Source organism: Patagioenas fasciata, chromosome 1 (genome assembly GCF_037038585.1).
Source record: "Patagioenas fasciata isolate bPatFas1 chromosome 1, bPatFas1.hap1, whole genome shotgun sequence".
NCBI classification, from domain to species: domain Eukaryota; kingdom Metazoa; phylum Chordata; class Aves; order Columbiformes; family Columbidae; genus Patagioenas; species Patagioenas fasciata.
In genome coordinates, this window is record NC_092520.1 from 32,065,718 (window position 1) to 32,088,214 (window position 22,497).

A 22,497-nucleotide genomic window follows, 5' to 3' on the forward strand; every position below is an offset into this window, starting at 1 on the left:
ACATCAGTGTGCTTCTTCAGCTAAATACCAGGGTTTACTTCATCACTTAATGCTGAAAGAAGTTATTAGTGGCACAGCCAATCAAGCTGCCTAATTAATCTGAAGTGGTTGGTGTATTTTAGCTTGGTGTGTCTAAATATATTCCAAGGATAAACTTTGGTGGAGAACACAGACATAATCTTGCTCTGCAGAGTGGTTTACTGTCCTGTGCATTATTAACATCAAACAAATAATCTGAAAAGTATTTAATGGATGATACTTCAAAAACCTCTTAGAAACCATGTGAAGGAAGCAGTCTAGTAAAGAAGGGCTTTTTCCTCCGCTTGCCTTTGCCAGGAGACCTGCGTGGTTAAACAGGGAACCGCTGGGTAAGCTCAAGTGGAAGAGGAGAGTTTACAGATCATGGAAGGAGGGGCTGGCCACTTGGGGAGAATATAAGGCTGTTGTCAGGGGATGTAGGGAGGCAAACCAGGAAAGCTAAGGCCTCCTTAGAATTAAACATGGTGAGAGGGGCCAAGGACAACAGAGTTTTTTCAAATACGTGGCAGATAAAGCTAACACCAGAGGCAATGTAGGCCCACTGATGAACGAACGAGGTGGGTGCCCTGGTGACAGAAGATACAGAGAAGGCAGAGTTACTGAAAGCCTTCTTTGTCTGTGTCTACTCTGCCAGAGGCTGTTCTGAGGAGCCCCGTGTCGCTGAGGCCCCAGAGGAAGTCAGGAAAATGGAGGAGTTTGCCTTGGTTAATGAGGACTGGGTTAGGGACCAGTTAGGCAATCTGGACATGCATAAATCCATGGGTCTGGATGGGATGCACCCGCGGGTGCTGAGGAAGCTGGCTGAGGTCATTGCTGGACCACTCTCTATCATCTTTGCCAAGTCTTGGGAAATGGGAGAGGTGCCTGAGGACTGGGGGAAAGCAAATGTCACTCCAGTCTTCAAAAAGGGCAAGAAGGAGGACCTGGGTAACTATAGACCAGTCAGCCTCACCTCCGTTCCTGGGAAACTGATGGAACAACTTATCCTGGGTGCCATCTCAAGGCATATCAAGGATAAGAGGGTCATTAGGGGCAGTCAACATGGCTTCACCAAGGCTTCACCAACCTTATTGCCTTTTATGATGTAATGAGGTGGATGAATGATGGCAGAGCGGTGGATGTGTTCTACCTTGACTTCAGTAAAGCATTTGACACAGTCTCCCAGAGCATCATTACAGCTAAACTAAGGGAGTGCAGTCTGGACTATTGGGTAGTGAGGTTGACTGTGAACTGACTGAAGGAAAGAAGCCAGAGAGTGGTGGTCAATGGGGCAGAATCTGGTTGGAGGCCTGGATCTAGTGGAGTGCCTCAAGGGTCAGTACTGGGGCCAGTACTTTCAACATATTTGTCAGTGGCTTGGATGAGGGACTAGAGTGCACTATCAGCAAGTTTGCTAATGACACCAAGCTGGGAGGAGTGGCTGACACGCCAGAAGGCTGTGCTGCCACCCAGCGGGACCTGGACAGGCTGGAGAGTTGGGCAGGGAAAAATTTAATGAAATATAACAAGAGAAAGTGTAGAGTCTTGCATCTGGGCAGAAACAATCCCAGGTTCCAGTATAATTTGGGGAATGACCTATTAGAGAGCAGTGTAGGAGAAAGGGACCTGGGGGCTCCTGGTAGACAACAGGATGACCATGACCCAGCACTGTGCCCTTGTGGCCAGGAAGGCCAACGGCATCCTGGGGTGTATTAGAAGGGGGGTGGTTAGTAGGTCGAGAGAGGTTCTCCTTCCTCTCTACTCTGCCCTGGTGAGACCACATCTGGAATATTGTGTCCAGTTCTGGGCCCCTCAGTTCAAGAAGGACAGGGAACTGCTGGAGAGAGTCCAGTGTAGGGCAACAAAGATGATTAAGGGAGTGGAGCACCTCCCTTATGAGGAAAGGCTGAGGGAGCTGGGTCTCTTCAGCTTGGAGGAGACTGAGGGGTGATCTCATCAATGTTTATAAATATGTAAAGGGTGAGTGTCACGAGGATGGAGCCAGGCTCTGCTCGGTGACAACCAATGGTAGGACAAGGGATAATGGGTTCAAACTGGAACACAAGAGGTTCCACTTAAATTTGAGAAGAAACTTCTTCTCAGTGAGGTTAACAGAGCACTGGAACAGGCTGCCCAGGGTGGGTGTGGAGTCTCCCTCTCTGAGCTTTTGAGGTTCCCTTCCAATCCCTAACATTCTGTCATTCTGTTTATGGCTTTCTTAGATGGAATGGGACTGAGAGGAAACTGATAAACAGCCCTGGAAAAAGCCTTCTCTGTCTATAGGTGATCTGGTGGCTCATTGCTGAAAACAATGTAGATCTAAAATAGTTGCCAGTGGTGTAATTCTGCTGGGTACCTCATGTGGAGCAAGTACAGAGATTGTTCCAGCAAGCTCTTTCTTTATCTTGTGCTCAGTCAATCACTTGTAACCTCTGCTTTCTTGTGGTTCAGCTGAACCCACATCATTGCTCAAACCTTGACTCACTCTTGCCATAATAGGGTGGATGTAGGACTGGTTTGCTTTGTAAGCAGTGCTGTATCTCTCCTGTTTTGCCAGCCCCTGCTCAAGTCCAGGTTGCAGAGAGGCTGATGCTGGGAGTTTTTATTTCTGATGGTGGTGACTAGCTTAAATTATGTATTATCTTTTTTATCAGTCTTGCATCTACCTATTTCTGAAGTAAGCTTAGAAGGCTGGGAAGATATGACTCTGTACTTTGCAAGAGGTCTCCGAAATGCTGAACACAAGTTTCACACACTGTGTATGTAGCTTTACAACAGACACTAACTGACTCCTCTTTCCTTACAAAGCAGGGCACTAATAAAAAAAAAATAATTAGCCACAAGTGCTAAACATTTAGATTTTTCCACTCCCACAACAGCAAAACTGGCTCAAAGACTTTAATGTGTGGCAGCTTCTAGTTAGTTGTTCCTTCCCTCCGCAGCAACCACGCAACCACCCTGCTGGATCCAGCATGTGAATGACTGGGCTGCGAGTAACGCAGGACGGGAGCACCCGCGCGCTGTGCTCGTACTGCAGCCTTGTGCCGAGTGCTAAGAGCAGAGTAGCAGCAGGGTCGGGGTGTCCACCTTGGTGCAGGGGCTGCTCATGATAAACATTTCCATTGTTACCTCCCAGCTAGTGTTTTTGTCCTAATGCATTTTGATAATTGCATTAAAGGGAAAGGGGCATGCCATTTTTTTGTTGTCATTCCCTAACAGGAGTGTGTGCACCTGCATGTTATATTGGAAGAGATGAAAAAGCAGATTAGCCCTGTAATTTACTCTAAGTACTTTTAAACAATTTTAAAGCTGCTGGTTTAATGATCTATGCGACAGCTTGACCTGCAGGGGGAGGCCGAAGGCCCTCTTTCATACCTGATAAATTTATATGGCATAATTTTAAGTTTCCCGTTATACTGTGGGGAGCTTTATTTTCTGTATCCTTGATTTACAGTCCAGCAAGAGATCAATTACCATATCGGCTTCCCCAAACAACTGCCCAGCTACAAGTTCTAGAGCCGAAAATACCCGTCACATTTTCCACTCAGCACTCATAATAATTGACTACCCTCATACACTCCCTTCTTAATAAAACTTAGCACTTACCTGCAGTGCTGCTGCCGTCCTCCTTGAGAGGGACTTGCGGTTGCCTCGCTTGTGAGCAGGAGCAGATTCAGTTAAGCATCTGATGGGCTCTATTGAGTCCATGAAAACTTGCTTTGGAATTCAGTAACCTCAAGGCTTTACAGAAACTGCCCGGAGCTCTTACAACACTGCTACTGGAGGGCTGACCAGGACAGGGCCCTCAAACCGCCCTTGTACACAGGCTGCAAGTCCTGCACAAACCCATGAGAAGACTTGGGAGACCTGAATCACTTGTGCAGGTGGCTACAGACACTGAGGGTCTCTGTGCCATCTTCACGAGAACTGTGTGGCCATCAGGTCCCTGTTACTGGCAATGCTCAAGCCTCAGCTGGACAGGGCCCTCAGCAGCCTTTTGTTCAACAGGCGCTGCTCTGGGACTGCTGCTGGACAATTTCTGCCTAAATTTTGCTGAATTTAATGCAGCTTCGTATTGCAACAGCCACAAAAGTGCTCAGCTTCCTTGGGAATTAAAAGCAGGATCTCCCCTGGAAATCATTGCCCTAAGATTCGCCCCTTGCACAATCCACTACCAAAAGTAAAGCAACACAACCATAGGATCACCTGGTTAAGGTAAAGAAATGAGAAAATAGTGAAATCTCTACTTACATGAGTTCAGAAACCTGCACAGGAAAGAGAAAGCTCTATGCTATGACCTACAAGCAGTGGTCCCTACTGCCTGTTTCTGCAGAGACAGGAGAAGGGCAAAGCAGCTCAGCACAGCCTGTCACACTGGGTTATCCCCAGGTCAGAAAGTGGTACAGCGTTATTGCTGGATTCACTGGAATAAAGAAATAATCAGATTTTGTTTGCTAAAGCAAAAGCCGTCAGAAGAACCTCTGCATTTTGGGAGGGCAGGGAGGAAAAAAAGCTGTGCTGTGCAAAAGTAGTAAAAAGAACATTGTATGGCGATGTGGGCAGGAGCAAACCGAAGGGGGGATCTCCCTTCTCCCCAAGCCCTGGCAGCAGAGAGGGGGCAGGTAATTCCACTGGCAGGAGATCTGGAGCAACAGGAGCAGCAAAGCTGCAGGAACCAACACCAACTCAACAGTTCACAGCTGGATCGTATTCCTACTTGAGCTGCAAAATTCATTTATTTGGGTCACATCATCCTCCCCATCCCCAAACCCTCATCTATCATTCCCAGTGTTGAGCCCTCCAAACACCATCTCTTTGAAATAAAATGTCGGTCACAGGGGTAGTCAGTAAAGGGTTTCTACAAATAATATAGTTTAATTGTAACTACAGTAAAGATTTTCTATATACATTATGTTCACTGCTTAGGGTATTATAGATTTGCCATGCATGTTTTATTGCACATATAAATAGTATACAAAGATTCATGAAGATTCTCTTTTTAGCCATACAGGTTAAGACTGCATAAAAAAGCTGTATTACAAAATATTTAGAGCTATTTATTTACAGCCAACTTCAAGCAAATACTGAAAGACACTATCAGGAGAAAAACAACATTTTAATTATGAAAAAAACCAAGATCTGTCAAAATAATAATTACAAAGCCTCATGTTGCCATATATACATTGTAAAAAAATACTCAGGAAACCTGCATTTTATCCCTCAAGATACAGAAATCAATATTCCTATTTTTATACTCGATCTTTGAATGTTTTTAAAATTTGATAAACTCTGACCTGAAAACTTATTTTCTTTACATTGCTCGTGCTTTTTGACAAAACTGATATTTGTGCAGCTCTGTGAAATATTAAAATACATTTTAATTTAGTGTTAAAGTGCAGAGTACATTTTATAGGAAACAACACGCTAGCTGCCAATCAAAATTGCAATTTAAGTCAATGTTCCCTCTATAAACACCTTTGCTTTGGTTGAAGTAACTGGATATCCCATGCATACTGTATGTCTCATTGTTTGTGAGTCCACTTTCCTCCTCCTAACACGCTGCAGTCAGCACAGACCAGCACATTGGCAATTTGTGGTATTAAAAGGCAGCGTCTGCATTCAAATATGGTATTAACCACTAAAAATCTGCGACTGGAATACTGGTGGTTTTAAATGCAGCATCTGTGAACATCCATGTACCTTTGCCTAGATACACAGTAGTGACAAACAGGCATCATCCTTCCCAAAAAACTTTATACAGTAGTTCTCTCCACATTCTCTTGCTGAAATACTTAACCCTCCCACCACCCGCTGCCTCTTTTTTGTGCTTATGCATTTTGAAGTACCGCCTCCTGCACACCCTGACCCCCCCCACCTTGACCTGCTCACCACGTGCAGCGTTCCCGTTCCGCTTGCTGGAGTTGCATCCCTAGCTTCTCGTCTGAAAGAAAAACCGATGTTCCAGATACGGTGAGAAACGATGTGCTGGAACTTTTCCATCTAAACCACATGATGTTTTAATGATAAGTTAGGCTTTTAAGAATCTCTTAAAAATGTTAAATAGCGATAAGAAAAAGAACCTTATTTCCTATTGCTGACGTGGGATTAGAGGTCAGATCCTGCAAACACACACTACAGAACATTGTGCTCACAGTTCTGTGGGACAGTGATGGAGACCACCAGGAGCAGCACTGGTTGTATCTCGAAGATCATGTCTTTGAGATGGCCTTTGGCAATTCTGATCATTTTATCTCCTCTCAATGGCATCTTTGAAGAAAACAGATTGTTTTTGCTACCTGGTAATTTGTCTAATTCATGTTCTTGTGCTATTTTTAATTAGTTTTTCTGTAGTGCTGTAGTCTTTAAAAGAAATGAAGTTACAGTGCAAAATTATATTTCAAGACACATGATCCTAATGCACATCATTCATTTTGTTGTGGCAAAAGTTAAATGTCTTGTGCATAGTAAAATAAGCAATCAAAAATATTTGTTCACATTTATTTTTCAAGTTTACATCTTTCCTTTTTTTATTGTTTTTTAAACATCTATATACAAATAAAATGGGTGTGCTCTCAGTTTCAGCCAATTCAGCCTAGTGGGGGGAAAAGTGCTACTGGAATGTAGGAAACTCAATGGAATGCAGACAAATTTTTACCAATGTTCCACAAATTCAAGAAATAACCAATGCCATTCCAGCTAGCTGTTCTTTTAATAAAAGCACCTATTTTGTTTGCTTTTTATCTTACAGATTAGAAAATACAATTTACGGAGATCTAGAGCTACTGCACACCAGGTAGAATAAAAAATAACTAAATATTTATATTAAAATAAAGTGTTTAACCACAAAAAAGCAGTAATAAAATACAGTTTCCTAATTTACATTTTGCATCCAAAGGATGAATAACAACTCACTAATAAATAATATTTATATAAATATTTTATGTCAGGATATCTTTAAAAGGCAACAGCCTGAAGCAACTGCAGAAAAACCTAACGTGGCCTGATTTACTCTCCCTCCCTCTCCCCCCTGCCCCAATTATAATGATTCTTAGTTTAATAATATGAAGGTATCTTGCTGCAAGACAGCTGTGTACTCCACGCATTTGTAAGTGGCAGAGAGGTGGCTGTTTCGGTGAGCACTGTACAAAGTGAGCTAGAAAAGCCGTGAAGCGCCAATTTGCTCTAGAAAGTGTTTCTGTTTAGTTTCTGGTTTGTAGTTCGCACGTGTACAGTCTGAAAGATGATTTTAAAATCAGAAGTATAAGAATACTCTTGGAGTACTGGCTTTTTTCAATGCAGTTTGAACAGACGGGCAGTATTTTGATTCTTTGATGGCACAGTGGAGCTGGTAACAGCAGCGAGAGCAGTTTCATGTGAACAAAGTTTGTTTCACTGTGGTTACATCTAGCAATGCTTGAACTGTTGCGCTCACTTTTACCAAGCCCTTTTCTTCTAGGATGTGATGTGGTAGGCAGAGCTTCTCCTAGAAAAAGACAAAGGAGAGAAGATTAGGATATTCAGTACTCACTACTAAAACTTTGCTTTACATGAACACGGTTGGAACACAAAGCCCAACGAGCAGGAACCGCTTCCCATTCTTAATCAAAAAAGAACTTCCCGTGATTTTAACAGAAAGTGTCTGATTTTGCTCTCATTATACCTTAGAATTAGTGAGAGATCTGTTAATATTCTGGGCCTCGGGAAACAGCTTGTCCTGTGGTCATTACAGTATATAAACATCAACTAAGAGTGAGGGCCAGCAAGTACACGCTGAACCTTCACCTACAAAGTGAGATAACATGGCATTTGCCACTTAACATATATAAATATATATGAGTGTGTTTGGGGACAGAAGGGTGGGTTTTGGTCAAAAGAAGTTCTACCGCTGAGCTCTAGACAGGTAGGTCATGGCCCCAGGATACGCACCTTGAAAACCACCCAGTAGCTTTAACAGAAACCTGTGTGTAATGTTGTGCATTCAATGGGCAAAGTGTTTCATTCTGAGTATTGAGCAGCTTATTTTGAAATATCCAGGAATCAACTTTATGCACCATTAGGACACAGCAATCATGGCCAGGATGAAACCTGCTGGTTCCACCAGAAGACAGTCAAACAGTAAATACTGCAGGTAACAAGACACCTCAGAGAATCACTACAGAAAGCACTGCTTGTGTCACACTTGGCTCTGTCTCTGAAAAGTTTTTTTTTAGTGTAACTGGGTATTCCCATTAATGAAATTCATGAAATTATAAAATCAGGCAGTAGGTTTGTAAAAAATAAAATGGAAAGTCTAGACTACATCACACAAACCATAATCACAGCTGTGAGACTCATTGCCACAACATGGAAGCCAAAAGTGTAAGCGGGATGACAAAAATATACAGAGAAAAAACCCCAAGCAATACTATTAAACACAAACATGTGGATACGGTGTGGCTCATGAAGGCCTTAAACTGTGCACATCAGATTGCCTACAGTTTGAAAAGGCACCATCTATGTGATCTCACCTCTGTTCTTTCCCTAAGCATCCATACATGACCATCAGCAGGCACAGGATACTGATTTTTTTAGGAGAGGGCTGTTTTGATATTCTCAGAATTGAATCTCTTTGCTGTTCAATAAACCTACAGCTTCTAAAACTACTGATGCATTTGAGATATTTTAATTAATTGCCTGTCTTCTATTAAATATTCTTGCTTCTGTAGTGTCAGCTAAGGGTTACTATACAATTCATGGTCCTTTGTCACACTTCCTCGTATTCACATTGATTATATCTCCAATTTAAACATCACTAATCTCTTCAACCTCTCTTCTCATGACACAATCTGTTCAGCTCTAGTCCCTTTTCTGAACCCTATGAACCCATGATATGAAATACAATATTCAGGATGATGGAACAGGAGCTGGTACATAGAAGAACAATTAACACAGTTTTTATCATGTTATGTGCCCATGTTTAATTGCTTTATCTGCTTCCACTGGTGCCCAGTCTTTGCTCAGGAAGTCTCCAGTGGGCCACAGCTTCCTCAGAATCCTACCAGCCTTAAACAGCTGCTCTGAGTCTTCTGATGTTGGTTCCTTTTTGTTAATGAGCACTTCTTTTACACACAACCAACACTTCGCTTGCTTAAATGTTCTGTGAAGTTCCTCACACTCCAGTTCTGGCCTCAATGAGAGAAAATCCACAAAACTTACCTATTAACGACTGAACCTAAAAAGTGAGAGCCAAACTTTATTAACAATTATGACATATGACACTGATAATTTATCTATATTTGGCTTTTGTATTTTATATTTATTATTTAAGCTGTTTTAATATTTATTTTTAAAATATTTTTTAAATTTAATTTTTAATCTTTTTTTTTAAGAACACCAAACAAATACTGCTGATTCCTTCTACACACACAGACCTAAAAAACTATTTCAGACAGGTAACTTTCAAAGAGCTTGGCTGAGCAGGTCTGCAAGACATGGAGCAACATCCATTTCTCCACAGGGCAGATGCTGGAATGTTCTGGCCATTTGCTAACACTGGGTTCGCACTTACGTTTGCTCCTGCCTGCGGCTGTGGCCGGCTCTGCTGCAGCGGTTTGCACACAGGAATATCCCCGTCTCGCAGCCATTCCAGCTCATCGCTCAGATTTCCATCCCAAACCTCCCCTCAACTGGTCATTTAAGTTAAGACACTGGGTCCTGCAGTTCATTCTGGTTTGTTTTTCTGACTGAGATACCGACCCGCAAGCTGTCAGAAACCGTTCTCCCCGGGAGGGGAGCTTGCAGGTCGGTATCTCAGTCAGAAAAACAAACCAGAGTGAGTATCTTTTCCAGAGAAATATGTAAATATATTCTAGGATGCAAACTCCTTAACTGACACCTGATTAGCTGTGGAGTGGCTACAAAAGAAGATAGTGATATCAAATAAAAGGAAGAAAAAAAAACCAACCAACTCCAAACCATTTCTACTTTGAATGCTTCAACATAAACATTTTTCCAATCTAATGTCTTGGGACACAGTTCATACACAAATCTACAATACTCTGATTCTGATAACTTTCAGAAAAAATATATTCATCTTGTTTATTGAGAATGCAAATCAGACATCTGAAGTGAAAAGTTATTCGCTCTGCTCTCTTCTGCTTCTTTCCAGTCCACTTGTACAGTGGGCTCTTGTTTCCAGATTGGGTGGCCCACAACACGCCACTAATTCATTAGTCTTCCCTGCTAGACAAAAGGCAGTAAATAATAATGCCCATTAAATCCAATAGCTGAAAACTAAGTGATTAGTTAGTAAGAATGAAAGGCAAGGATTGAATCCAAAAACCCAGCCCCAAAACAATTTACCTTGCTAGATATTTATGTCTGAGAATATTCTAAATTTTTCTATTGAGGCCAAATTTGCTGAAAAGGTCACAATTAAGAATATTTCCTTTAGAAAAACTTAAACTCTAAACTCATAGTTTTTGTAGCACCTTACAGCACTTGGAGAACTATTCTGTCATGCTTTCTCGCTAGGAATTTTGCAATTGTCTATAAGCAGATTTTCACTAAAAGCATAAAGGAGTGCATGCCCCATTTAATTAAAAAAACCCCATACAATATAATTTTTCTCCTTTTAAAGAGAATGCATTATCTAATTATTTTAAGTACAGTGTAGTAATCCAGTTTGTATAAAACAACCTCTCTCCTCCTGCTGTACTTACAAGATGCATACTGAAATAAGGAAAGCTATTTAAGAAGGCCTATAAAAAAAAAGGACTGTACAACTTCATTCTAGGCATGAGAAGTTTCAAAGCATGGTACTTTTCCATGTTACACATAATTCTTCATTAGTTCTTCGAATATATACAATTGGGAGTCTCCTCTTATTAAGCAGAAGGTGGAACTTGGTATATATTTTCTAATTCTGCAGTTAAACGTGGCTACAATAAACTTTCCAAAATTGACAATGAGACCTATGCCCTCTCCTAAAAATGACAAACTGCATCTTAAATGTGTCATGAATCAACTCTCTATATAAAACCTAATCATTACCTTTAAAGCTTTGGAAATTGCTTTCATCAATACTGCCTCACATACTTTTCGAATCACAGCTTTAGAATAACATATTTAACTCATCTCAGAATACGAAAAACCAAATCCTGCTAAAGATGAATCCTGAGCACACAGATAATCAGCTCAGCTTTCTGCAGAACAACAGCCACCTTGGGCCAAGATCCCAGGGGTCTCAGTCCCGACGTTCAGCCACAGTCCCTGCAGCACAATCCACTTTCCATGCTCGGCCTCACTCTCCAGCCCCCTACAACCGTGACCTGGAAACCACTGACAGCAGAGCCATGAAGCTGCAAACCATGAGAATTTCAAAAAGTTTTCTTAAATCTTGGTGTTCTGAGACAATACGCTTGACCAATCAAGAAACTCACCCATGACCCTGAGGAGACTCAACTTCACCCACTTCTCCTCACCTTAATAAAATTTCTGTCCCTTTTACATTAGCATCAAACTTGTAACACTTCAATTTGGTAGTATGAATCGTCTCTCTAAAAATACCCCTGTTGAAACCATCACTGAACAGAATATGGACAGAAGAACTGGCTACTAATTCTCAAGAACAGTCTTTAAATATCTTTAAAAACACTTGTGGAGGGAAGGGCTGTCAGTCCATTCATAGGAACCTGAATGTCTTTATCTCTATTACAAAAATGAAGATCTAAATTTTAAATGTAATTTTTCACCCTAGGAACACAGAGGAACTTAATTACATGTTACAAGCAAACCACTTTCTACCAACACATAACCATTATGAATGGATAAAGATGTTTTCAAACTCATCACGGAACAAAAGAACAGACTCCTTTTGATCAAAAAAAAAAGACGAAAAGGAGGCAGCAGCCAGGAGGCTGAGTCACAGCAACAACAACAAGACAGTACAACAGGCGTACCCACAAACGAACACGTGTGTATGTGCTTGCCAGAGCGAGTTTCTAATCCTGGAACAAAACGCCTGATTTAGCTGGTGTAAAAAAATACTAATCCCTCAAAGATACGTGACAAGCTACTCATATACGTCTGTTTTCTTTGCGATCAGATGCCTTCAAAGTCAAGATAATTGTTTGAACTGGTTTATGCCAGGGCAAACAGCTTGACAATTCAGAGACAGTAATTCATTATGAAAAAGCAGTTGTTGCTATTATAGCACATGGGCAAGCAGCAAACTGGCCACATCGACATCAGGGGCCAACTACATTTGCTAGCAAAAATACAGAGAAATGGAATTCTACAATTTGGCAAGAGCCTTTCTCTTTCTTCCTCGTATTTGTAGAACATGAGATTTCAGATCTACAGGGGAAAAGCGCTCAGAAAACAATGATATAGTGGAATGTGTAGTTTCTCCAAGTGCAAATTAAAAAAATAAGTCCGTGTAAGGCACATCATTCAATTTTTGGAGCCAACTACTCTGAAATGGAAAAGAAACATCAGGGTCTTATGTTATAGCAAACTTGGGTCAAATACATAAAACCTTGACTTCTTTAGGCCAGGGTTAAGTTTTCTTTCTAAAGAGCTGAAAAAAACCCCATAGTAAACATTTACTTTTTCATGTATCTAAGGCAATTTGAAATTAGGTCTTTTGATATATATTTTCCTCATCCACTATTACTGATCATGTCTGTCTGTACCCAAATGCCCTCAAATTACCATTTGAAGTCCAAAAGAAAAGAGCAGAAGATCAAAAAGCACAGTAATTCAGGCTACAGGTATATTTAATCATTTTTTTCTTTTAATTTACAAAGGAAAGATTAGTATGTTTTGTGGAATATGGACTTATGACCAGATTTGACATAGCAAAAAAAACCTCCAGACCTCCAGTACTTCAATACTGCAGCTGCAATTCTGTATTTGGAGTTACAGCCAGTTAGATACCTCAATTTGTGCATCTTCTGAATACGTAATAAACTGCTAATATTTACAGAACTGTATTTGCAGATGGTGGGCTTTACAGATTCTGGCCTTCAGCCACAAAATTTTAGAAGTAGACCATATATTTTGCCAAAGCACCTCACAGTATCATTCTAACGTGCTCTAGAAAACAGTGACCTGAAACTGAAGGGAACAGACAACTTCGTGAAGACAGACACATATTGAACAGCAAGAGAAAACATGCACTTAAACTTGAAATACTGAATTTACCATAACCTTATACATTAAATTCTGAGAGACGAAGTGAAGGAATGAGAATGTTTTGTATCAAAGTAGAATGGGTAATTACCCGAAAGTATTTTTATACTGCTCTTTCTGCATAATGCAGCTTATGTGCCAGAAATGAAGGAAATGGCAATGGTCCACAAAACCTGCTCCATGATATTTTCTAAACTTGAATCTATGACTGCTTTCTAGTAGGACTGAAATGCCAAGAATAATTCTTTTTGTGAAAAACAATTACGTGGCAACATTTGGAAACTTATTAATGTCTATGGAGTAGAAAACTGGACTGAATATTTCCTCAGGTCTAATTCAATTCCCATTCACATTTAAGTGTAGCCTTTCAGAAAACTCATTAGGAACACAATGGGATCCAGATTCAGTTTTCAGTTGCATAAGTTTGTTAATATACATTTGAAGAAAGAGGCATTTGAAGGACTACTACACTGCATTAACCTACATTTCAAAATATTTATCTGTTTTCTCCCTCAAGGAAAAACAAATCCAAATCCTCACATCAAAATTGCCCTTGCAATTCAGCGCAAATACATTTTACCTGCATGCATATTAAATTAAATCATTACAGTCTGTATTTATTACTTTACTGCAGTAGGAATGACAGGACCTCCACAGTACAGATTGGATTTGATCAATTTATCAAGAAGTCACAGCTTGAAAGTCACTGATGACCACTGTAATGGAAAGAAGTGAATGGGGAAACAAATCGGGGAGCAAATATAATTAATGTTATCAATGAATATGAGGGCGAATTACAGAGTACATTGTTTTTAAACCCAAGGCCATCAACTTAACCATGTGACTGGCTGTGGGCAGTAAGTACCAAGTGTATATAACTGAATGTGGGCAGTAAGTACCAAGTGTATATAACTGAATGTCTCAACATTGGGATCCCCTCAGAGGTGAAGAACCACCAGGCTGTTGAACTGTTGGTTTCCCAAGTACTAAAGCCACAGGAACAGCAGCACAGAAACAGGACCCTGAATTTAGCAAAGAGCCCATTAGAGTATATTAATGAATTACATATATGTTTTAGTTTCCACCTCCCCATTTACTAGGAGAATTATTGGATTCAGGGATGGGCAGCCATGGATTTTTCACATTTGCATTATGTTTGAAATAGATTTTGAGAAATATTACTATATTCACTCTTAGAGAAGTGTAAGGGTATATTTTACTATTCCTTTTCCTGTAAGATTTAGGTATATTTGGAAGTGTTATCAATAACAACCAGGAAAAAATACAAAACCAGATAAGCTTCATGTGTGGTATTAAGGCTGTGCTTGTCATGAAGCGAGTATTGTCAACTCCAAGTCTGGATCAAGATAGTTTCAATTCTGTAACTACAAAAAAGTGCTTGTATTGTTACATTTTGACTACTGTATACTGTCATAGTTGAAAACCGTGATAAAATGTACTCTGAGTAACTACAAGACAACCCTGTTTGCATGGTAAGCAATTGTGTAGTTAAAACTTTGGACAAGTTTGAGAATTAGGTATCATTATGATTGGGGTATCTTCAGTTGGTCTACATGGGCACAACGATATTTCCATTTCTAATCCAGTCTGAGAAAACATTCAAAAACACTGAAGACATAACGTCAATTTCTGAACACTGGAAATGCAAAGCACACTGATCTACTACTTCTCTTACCTCCCTCCCAAAGCTGTTGGATACAGTGGATAATCAGACTTAATGTAAAACGAGACAGATGTGTACTATAGGATGGCAGCAACAACTTTTACCACCTGATTTTCTAATGTCAAAAAATGTTAAAATATGCTCATATATGTAGATGGGTACTACATGAGGAACGCACAACACGAAGCATTCACAGGAGACCTGTCTACTACTTATGGGAGCTGGAGTAAAATACCAGCTCTGGAGAAGACATCTACTTTTGCCTTATATACTAACTCTGGATTATAAAGAATTAAACAATCAACGTATTCTGAACTGATTCACGGTTTACATCACCTTCTCAAGTTCTCTAGAAAAGCAACATCATTAAAACAAAGTCAAAATCAAGGCAAAGATCTGCTGAAAGTGGAAGCCTAAATGTCGGGCTCCAACTCTGAGTAAGCAAATGTCCAATGTTCTACTCACTGAAACCATGCACATAGATAAGAGACAGACCTGTGCAGGATGAAAGGCACAACTCCATAGCTACACACCCAAATAACTAGTACCTAAAGTATAAAGAACATAGAAGCACTCATTGAACTCATGTCTAGTCACAAAAGACACTCTTTACAGTAGAGTTGTGTTATCTATGCACTAGAAGCTGCTAGACACTAAACACTTTAAAAATATTTGATTTATCAATCATCTGAAATTATTTTTCCACATCTTAAAATACATATCTAATCATACATTTAATCCTTTTTATATATGTATGTATATATTTAAGGTATGGAAACCAGGAATATAACTGCATTTATAAGTTTTTAAATAAAATTTTACAACTATCTATGGAATAGGGATATTTATAGTATAGCACTAAATCATAACCATATGGTCAGAAAAATCAGTAACATACAAGTTCTTATACTAGTTATACTCTAAAGGTCTATAGGTATTTTTTTAATGTATTAGGCAGTGAGAAATGAATGTATGTATTTCAAAGCCACGAAACTGGGGTCTGTAGGTTAGCTAGCCTACGACTGAATTGCAAATTTAATCAACAGCATCTAGGCCAATATTGCAATATATACCAATATATATTTATATTTGAGGTTTTGTATTTTTTAATCTGTTTTCATTTGTCTATATCATGTTGATAAGGAGTAAACCAACAACAACAAAATGTCTTACTCAAGTTTTACAATAGATGAACAGAACACAGAACTAGAAGGGAAATGGAGGGGTCATCAGTCCAGCACTGGAACCACAGGCAGAGTTAAACGGACCAAAACAGATATTGGCTAACGTTTGTCTGACCTACTCTGTAAAACCTCCTACAGTGGAAAATCTAGCACCTTCCTAGACTATCTATTTTCTGAGCTACATTGTCTTTGTTACACAAACAAACAAACATTACCTGCATTTTCACAGGTGATGAAACAGAGACAAGATAGTGACATGACTTGTTTGACGTTAAGAATGGCAGATACAGGAATCTAACAGCTTATTCTCAGACTATCCTATTGTCTCACACTATACTCCAAAATCTTCATCTGAAACATTCTGGAGCCCCTGCCATATTATGGGTTGCTCGTACCCACCACCCATTTACAGTTATCTTTGCAGTGCAACGTAAGTGTTTAAAAGCAGTTCAGCGCTGCTTTCTGCGACAGAAGAAAAAGATTGTTCTATGGAATCTGGAGGAAAACAAAACAGAAGGAGGGAAACATAACTACAGAATTTAATCGCAACAGTAGAGATGACCATCAGTCTTTAAAGTTACAGTACTCTTGTTAATCTAAAGGATTAAAAACTAACAGTAACTTGAAAGACAGTTCTATAAGTGCTCTTAACACAATGTATGTTGAGATAATTGGCACCAACTCACAAAATACTGTCATCTATTAAGAGTTGCCTCAGCTGCTTCAATACCTGCAGTTTTCTTGGATTTTCACAAAAAGCAAAAGGCTCGGTTGTTTAGCTTGTGTTAAACATCTAGCTTACACCCCAAAATGGGACAAGAGTAGCTTCACTGCTTTAACACAATTAGTGTGTAATCTAGGAAACATAAAAGAAAACAAATTATAAATAAAGAGGTACATAAGTTCTTAAACTAGGGCTGGAGAGGGGGAGAAGAGATGGGCCTTGCCTTCAAGATGCCCCCTCTCCCCTGTTCCAAGAGATTAATAAAGATATTACAAGGAAGGGAAGCGAGGGAAAGGGAGAAGTTTGCAAGACAAAGGAAGGAAATTAAGTACCTGTAATTTGTCAGAGACAAAGCAGAAAGTTTGTGTGCACATGCGAACAGGTTATGCTGTTAGCACATTCCAGTGATAAGTTATGTACATCAAGACTATAAAAAGTATGTGGAAAAGACAAAAGCCTATTAGATCCCAGGAGCGAAAGGTAGAAGTTGATTGTGGGGTTTTCTCCCCGAGGGCGAGCAGAGAGTCAACAGTCTTTCGAATGTGCCGAATATCCGACTGCAGGATGTCATACGGAGAGCAGAGGTCAGCCTATCCCGAAGGGCAGCCATTAGAACAGAAAAAACACAGTGCATAAAATTAAAAATACAAAAATGGAAAGATATTGATAAATAATCACAATATTCTAGCATAAACATGTAGGAATCGTTTCTTCCTTAGTCACTAGATACCCCAGCTTTCTTTTATTTTGTCTAAATACTGAAGCTATTGTGTAACATCAGAAAGTTAAGCTAGAAGAGCTCAATCCTTCAAATCCTTCCACAGTTATGCCCAGATTCACAAGGGTGAGGAGGTGCATGTGATTTTTCCAATGAGATCTGCGCACCTTTGTCCACCTGGGCCTTATTCAAATGCGTAAGCGGAACCAGTTATAAAATATCTAACTTACAAAACAGCAAACAGTGGGTTAGAAAGCTGTTATAAGCACAAGCAGCAGAAATATGAAGTATGCAAAATTCTCTAACATAGTAAATAATCTAAAACTTGCTATTCAAATATCACCTGAAATGATACCCTGGGATGGAAACTGGAGGGTGGAAAAAAAATCATCCAAACCAAAGAATTTGACACTAAATTTCTTAAGTAGCATTTAAAAAGTTATTGACAGGTTAGATTCCCATACTTTTTTTGGAAGGTATCAATGAATTCATGTAGCAATTTATTATAGACCAGCTATACAAAATGAAGTGTAACATGTAATAATAATATCAAATGCATACACAATATTTAACAGTAAAATCAAACCAAGCAACAACTAGTACTTTCAAAAGGCAATCTAAGATATATCATTCTACATTGCAAATGAGGCCTCAACTATCAAAGATGGTGAATATTTATGGAATAAAATTACGGGAAGTAGGAAAGAGATCCCCTGCTTCATGGGAACACCGTTTCTTTAGCAGCTTTTCGTTTCACTTGATAAACTGAGAGTGAACACAATAAATGAAGACGTGGAAGTTCAGATGTCTGTCTTCTGTTAGTGCAAAGTTTAAAGGCCTGGTTGGCAATAAGTTAAACTTTAAAATATTTAAAAGGCCCTTCTGTCCTGAAAAGTGACTAGTGAAACTGGAAGTCAGAACTATAATTCATACACAAAAAGTCACACTTTTTAAGCTGCAAAATTTTAGCTTTCTTACTCAGGCCAGCAGATACACAGAGGTGGAAAACAACCCTACCTAGTAACAAGGCTTTCTTTTTTACAGGCATTTTACATATTTTTTTCAATTCAAAATTCTAGTGCAATAAAAAACTTCAGTGCAATTGTATTTGGCTTTTTCTAAAGGATGCAAACTCACAGACAGAACAAAACATGCTGATCTTGTTTTAAAAATGGGATAGGACTAGTACTGCATTCAAGAACATCCACATCCCCGAGCTGCTTACCAGAGAAACTAGTTTTAGGGCAAACAAAATACTCACTCATGATTACCAACTATGTAACATTGCACTTTTACCAAAGATACCAATAAACTCAGAAAATGCTGGATTAGTTTTAAAACAGCATAAAAGACTTAATTCCTACTTGTTGTAAACATAACCCAAAATCCAATAGCTAAGAAACACTGAACTTCAATTTATATAAAAAGTTGGACAGCACTTTGAAACACAAACCTTTAAATAGTTTTTGTCCAAAAAAAGCCCATGACAGTCCCTTCTGCATTCAAATGGTGAAGGAAGTCATTTCAGAGTTAGAGAATGAGAGCTGGTAGATAGGCTGAATTTTTCCAGAGACTGAAGAACTTGCTAACCAGAGATTAACACACTAAGCTGCATATAGGAGAAGCCAAAGCATACAAAACCAGCCAACACATGCAGAAAACACTTCCTATGGGAACCGCCATGCTGTGCTTTAGTGAAATTCAGTGAAATCTGGGGAAGCCTGAAAGATGTGTGATCATTTTTGCTTATTTTTGTGTGCTGTGATAACGGATCATTTGGTGTTACATTCACACTTCATTAAGTAAAATGTTTATACTGCGTGTATTTTAAACTTCTGCATTGTAACTCTAGATAAAAAAAAAAGTACATATATGTATATAGCTTTTCAGTAACGGTGAAAGTATTTCCATTTTCCAGAATTTTAGAGAAGCTGTGAAATTAAAATATCAAACTAAACATGACATAATGAAATAGTGAAGAAGCCCATGACTCCCACATAAAGTTGCAAAGACAATCACCCACCCATCCATCTATCACAAGCTCTGCCCTTTTCATTTAGGAGACTAAAATTATTACTAATAAAAATTAAAAAGATACTTAATCCTTACGTTTATGGACTGACTTGTTAGATCTATGAAGCTACGTGATCAAATCGTATAGTTGCCAAAACATGCACACAGAATAAACACAGTAAGGGAGAAGTGGAACAACAAAAGCATAACCAGCTGCTGATGTGCACAAACCACCCCCATTCTCCATGCTCCAGCACTGACTGCGAGAACAGAGAGTATTTCAAACCCAACCTCCTCAAATTTTGGCAAAAAAGTCAAGGTTAAGTTTGCAAAAGTGCATTGAAGCATGAAGTCTGCAGTGAATATACACTATACTCAGAACACAAATGAAAGGAACCTCAAAATGATGCTTTCAGTACTGTAATCGACAGCACACTGAACCACTTAACTCCAGCCTGCTGGCCAAATGGGGCACATTGCTGAGCACAGAGTGAAATGGTGGAGAAAGGAGTCGTACCTGATAAAACTCACTGCAACTTCAGGGATGTCTCATGATGAAACTATGGAGAAGTTACTGCTTACGTGAATTGGTCAGAAAAAAAAGCATAAGTGGCAATAAAAATATACCTTGCATTAAACTCAGAAACACGATTACCAGTTAAACAACGAATAGAAGGATAAAAGATAAAGCACTTGACACTCCCTGCTTGGTTGCCTCTTCTGCTTTGTGCTGCTGGGTGTAGCATACGAAAACCTCCTGTGATTTTTCTGTTTGTTTTACTTAATTAGCCATTCCTACACTAACGCAAATCACAATGATTTTTAAAATAATTCTAGCTGACACTGCAACGTAGTCAAACTAGTTTTCAGAGAAGGAGATGAGATGTAGTAACAGTTCCCATTTGCAGGGCTCCAACAACACAGAAAGGGTCACCGCTAAGGCTTTTGTAACGTGAATCTTCACATGACAATTTGAGTCAAAAAACCAGTTCCTTGCCATCACGCTCCTCTCTGTTCAGCAGAGGTAAACCCAGTAGCTGACTGAAAATTTGAGACAGGGGAGCAGTCTCTCATTCCCACCTGAGAAATACCTCGTCCCACTAAACCCTGCTGCACCACGACTGACATGCTGGAACACAGAAGCTACTTAAACCTGCTGTAACAGCTGCCTGTGAAAGATTTTATCACTGCCTTTTATCAACAGAAATTACCATTCTAGTATTAACCATGATAATTCAAGTCTAACATTTTTTCAAGCTATATGAAGATTGACAAGAGTGTGTGTGTAAATAGGAAAAGTCTGCCTTTCTTTTTTAAAAAAGAACTCTTTTACCTAATTTCTCTGACCTAAAGTATCCCCAACAAAGGGTGAAAAGATGATCAAATGTCTAAACTCTCCTGATCATTTTTAATACCCCTGGATGAGATGCCACTAAGAAGAGTAAGACTGCATTTTAACTGGTACATGCAACACTGCGGAGGCCACAAAAAACGCAAAGAGAAATAAATTTTTTAAAAAACTTTCTTTTTTAAACCCAAAAAGTGAGAGAGGGTGGATGAAATATAAGTGGACTCAGTAAGTGTTATAAGTGATGTTAGAAGTGTGTTCATACGACATTAACAATCTGCTCCAGTGAATGGCACCATCCAAGCACTGTATGCCATTCTGAAAAATGCAGGATGGATATCTCTAGTTATATCTACTGCCACTTGCTTCATCAATCTGTATCAGCCAAAAATTAGGAGTGTTTGACATTCTATAGCTATTATAGAGGAGATTCAGCAATTTGACAGTTTTTAGTTAACACTGTAAAATAATCTTTTGAGGTAAAATAAAGAAATCTTTTGTACTTTTCTAAGCGACAAAGATTGTGCCTTTTCTGTCAGGTACTTTCTGAGAGCCACAGACTTTTCTGAATCTTCAAGCTTTCTGATGCTTACCTGCTACCATCTCTTTCTCACATCAAACAAAACTGTAAAAAAAAAAATCATTTACAAAAACCTCTGATATCCTTAAAACATCCCTTTTGCTTATGATCCAACACATCCCTTCTGCATATGATGAGGAACATCATATGGCCATTAACAGAAAGTTATTTCAACACGGCACCCTCTCGCACTAAAATTCTCATTACCAGCTTTCTGACAACAGTTGGCACAAAATTCCAGAATCATCTACATACCAGGTCATTATGAAGTGATACTCATGTTCCTGAATTTGTATTTGCTGTTCTTTGGTCAAGACACCAACTCCTGATGCTTATCAAGACACATTTAAACATGGATACCAACTGCATTTTTCTACAGTTGGATGAAGTTTCCCAGGCTCATTCTGGGGAAAGCAATTTTGACCCAAGAATTGAATGCTGAAAGCCACAGAAGTGAGAGACCTTGCACATCAGCACAGCACAGTAATTATTTAGCAATTTTCTTGTTTTCATTTTACATTATTTGACAGGATATTATTCTAAATCTGTGGAGTTCAGGAAATAGCATGTACTCTATTCCATTCCCTAAATAACTGAAAATAAAACATCAGGAACTATAGCAATTTAAAATCCTTAAAAATAAAACCATGCAGCAGAATTTCAAGCCAGTTCTCAGGAACTAAACATGGAGATGAGTACCACACAAAAGCCCAACATGTATGGCTATTAGGATCCATAAGTGGAACCTATCACTTCACCATAAGATGCTTGTTTTTAAAAAAACCAGGAAATAATTCACTACATTCCTTTTACTGGCTTGTCCAGAGGTAGTCAAGGAATGTACAACTCATCAACCCAAAGCAGCATTAAACACACCATCTGTACTTCTTTAAAAACTTTGACAGTTAACTGTCATACTGGCTGTCATACAACTTTGTGTTCCTAATACACAGCCCTCCAAGATGCAGCAAAGTTCTATCATCTACCACCCACTTCCATAACACAATGGATATTAACAACATATAGCAAACATACACATTTGCGAATTATTGACA

General features: G+C 39.2%; 1 protein-coding gene across 7 annotated transcripts in view; it reads right to left on the bottom strand.

The window, feature by feature from the left end:
• Positions 1–4,869: 4,869 nt before the first annotated feature.
• The window catches only part of LRCH1 (leucine rich repeats and calponin homology domain containing 1), a 129,245-nt gene continuing 111,617 nt past the window's right edge, over positions 4,870–22,497 (bottom strand). For 3 of the 7 annotated variants that reach the window (XR_010652935.2, XR_010652939.2, XR_010652932.2), the window contains 2 exons: positions 17,116–17,373; positions 7,413–7,501 (listed from right to left, as the gene is read on the bottom strand). Coding sequence is in view for 2 of the 7 variants with exons in the window: in XM_065857661.2 (XP_065713733.2) it covers positions 7,388–7,501 (114 nt within the window). In the remaining 5 variants the exon portion in view is untranslated. Of the gene's footprint in view, positions 7,502–16,745; positions 16,916–17,115; positions 17,374–22,497 lie in introns of all 7 variants that reach the window. The other 4 variants (XM_065857661.2, XM_065857529.2, XR_011738013.1 and 1 more) reach the window with 3 other exon arrangements.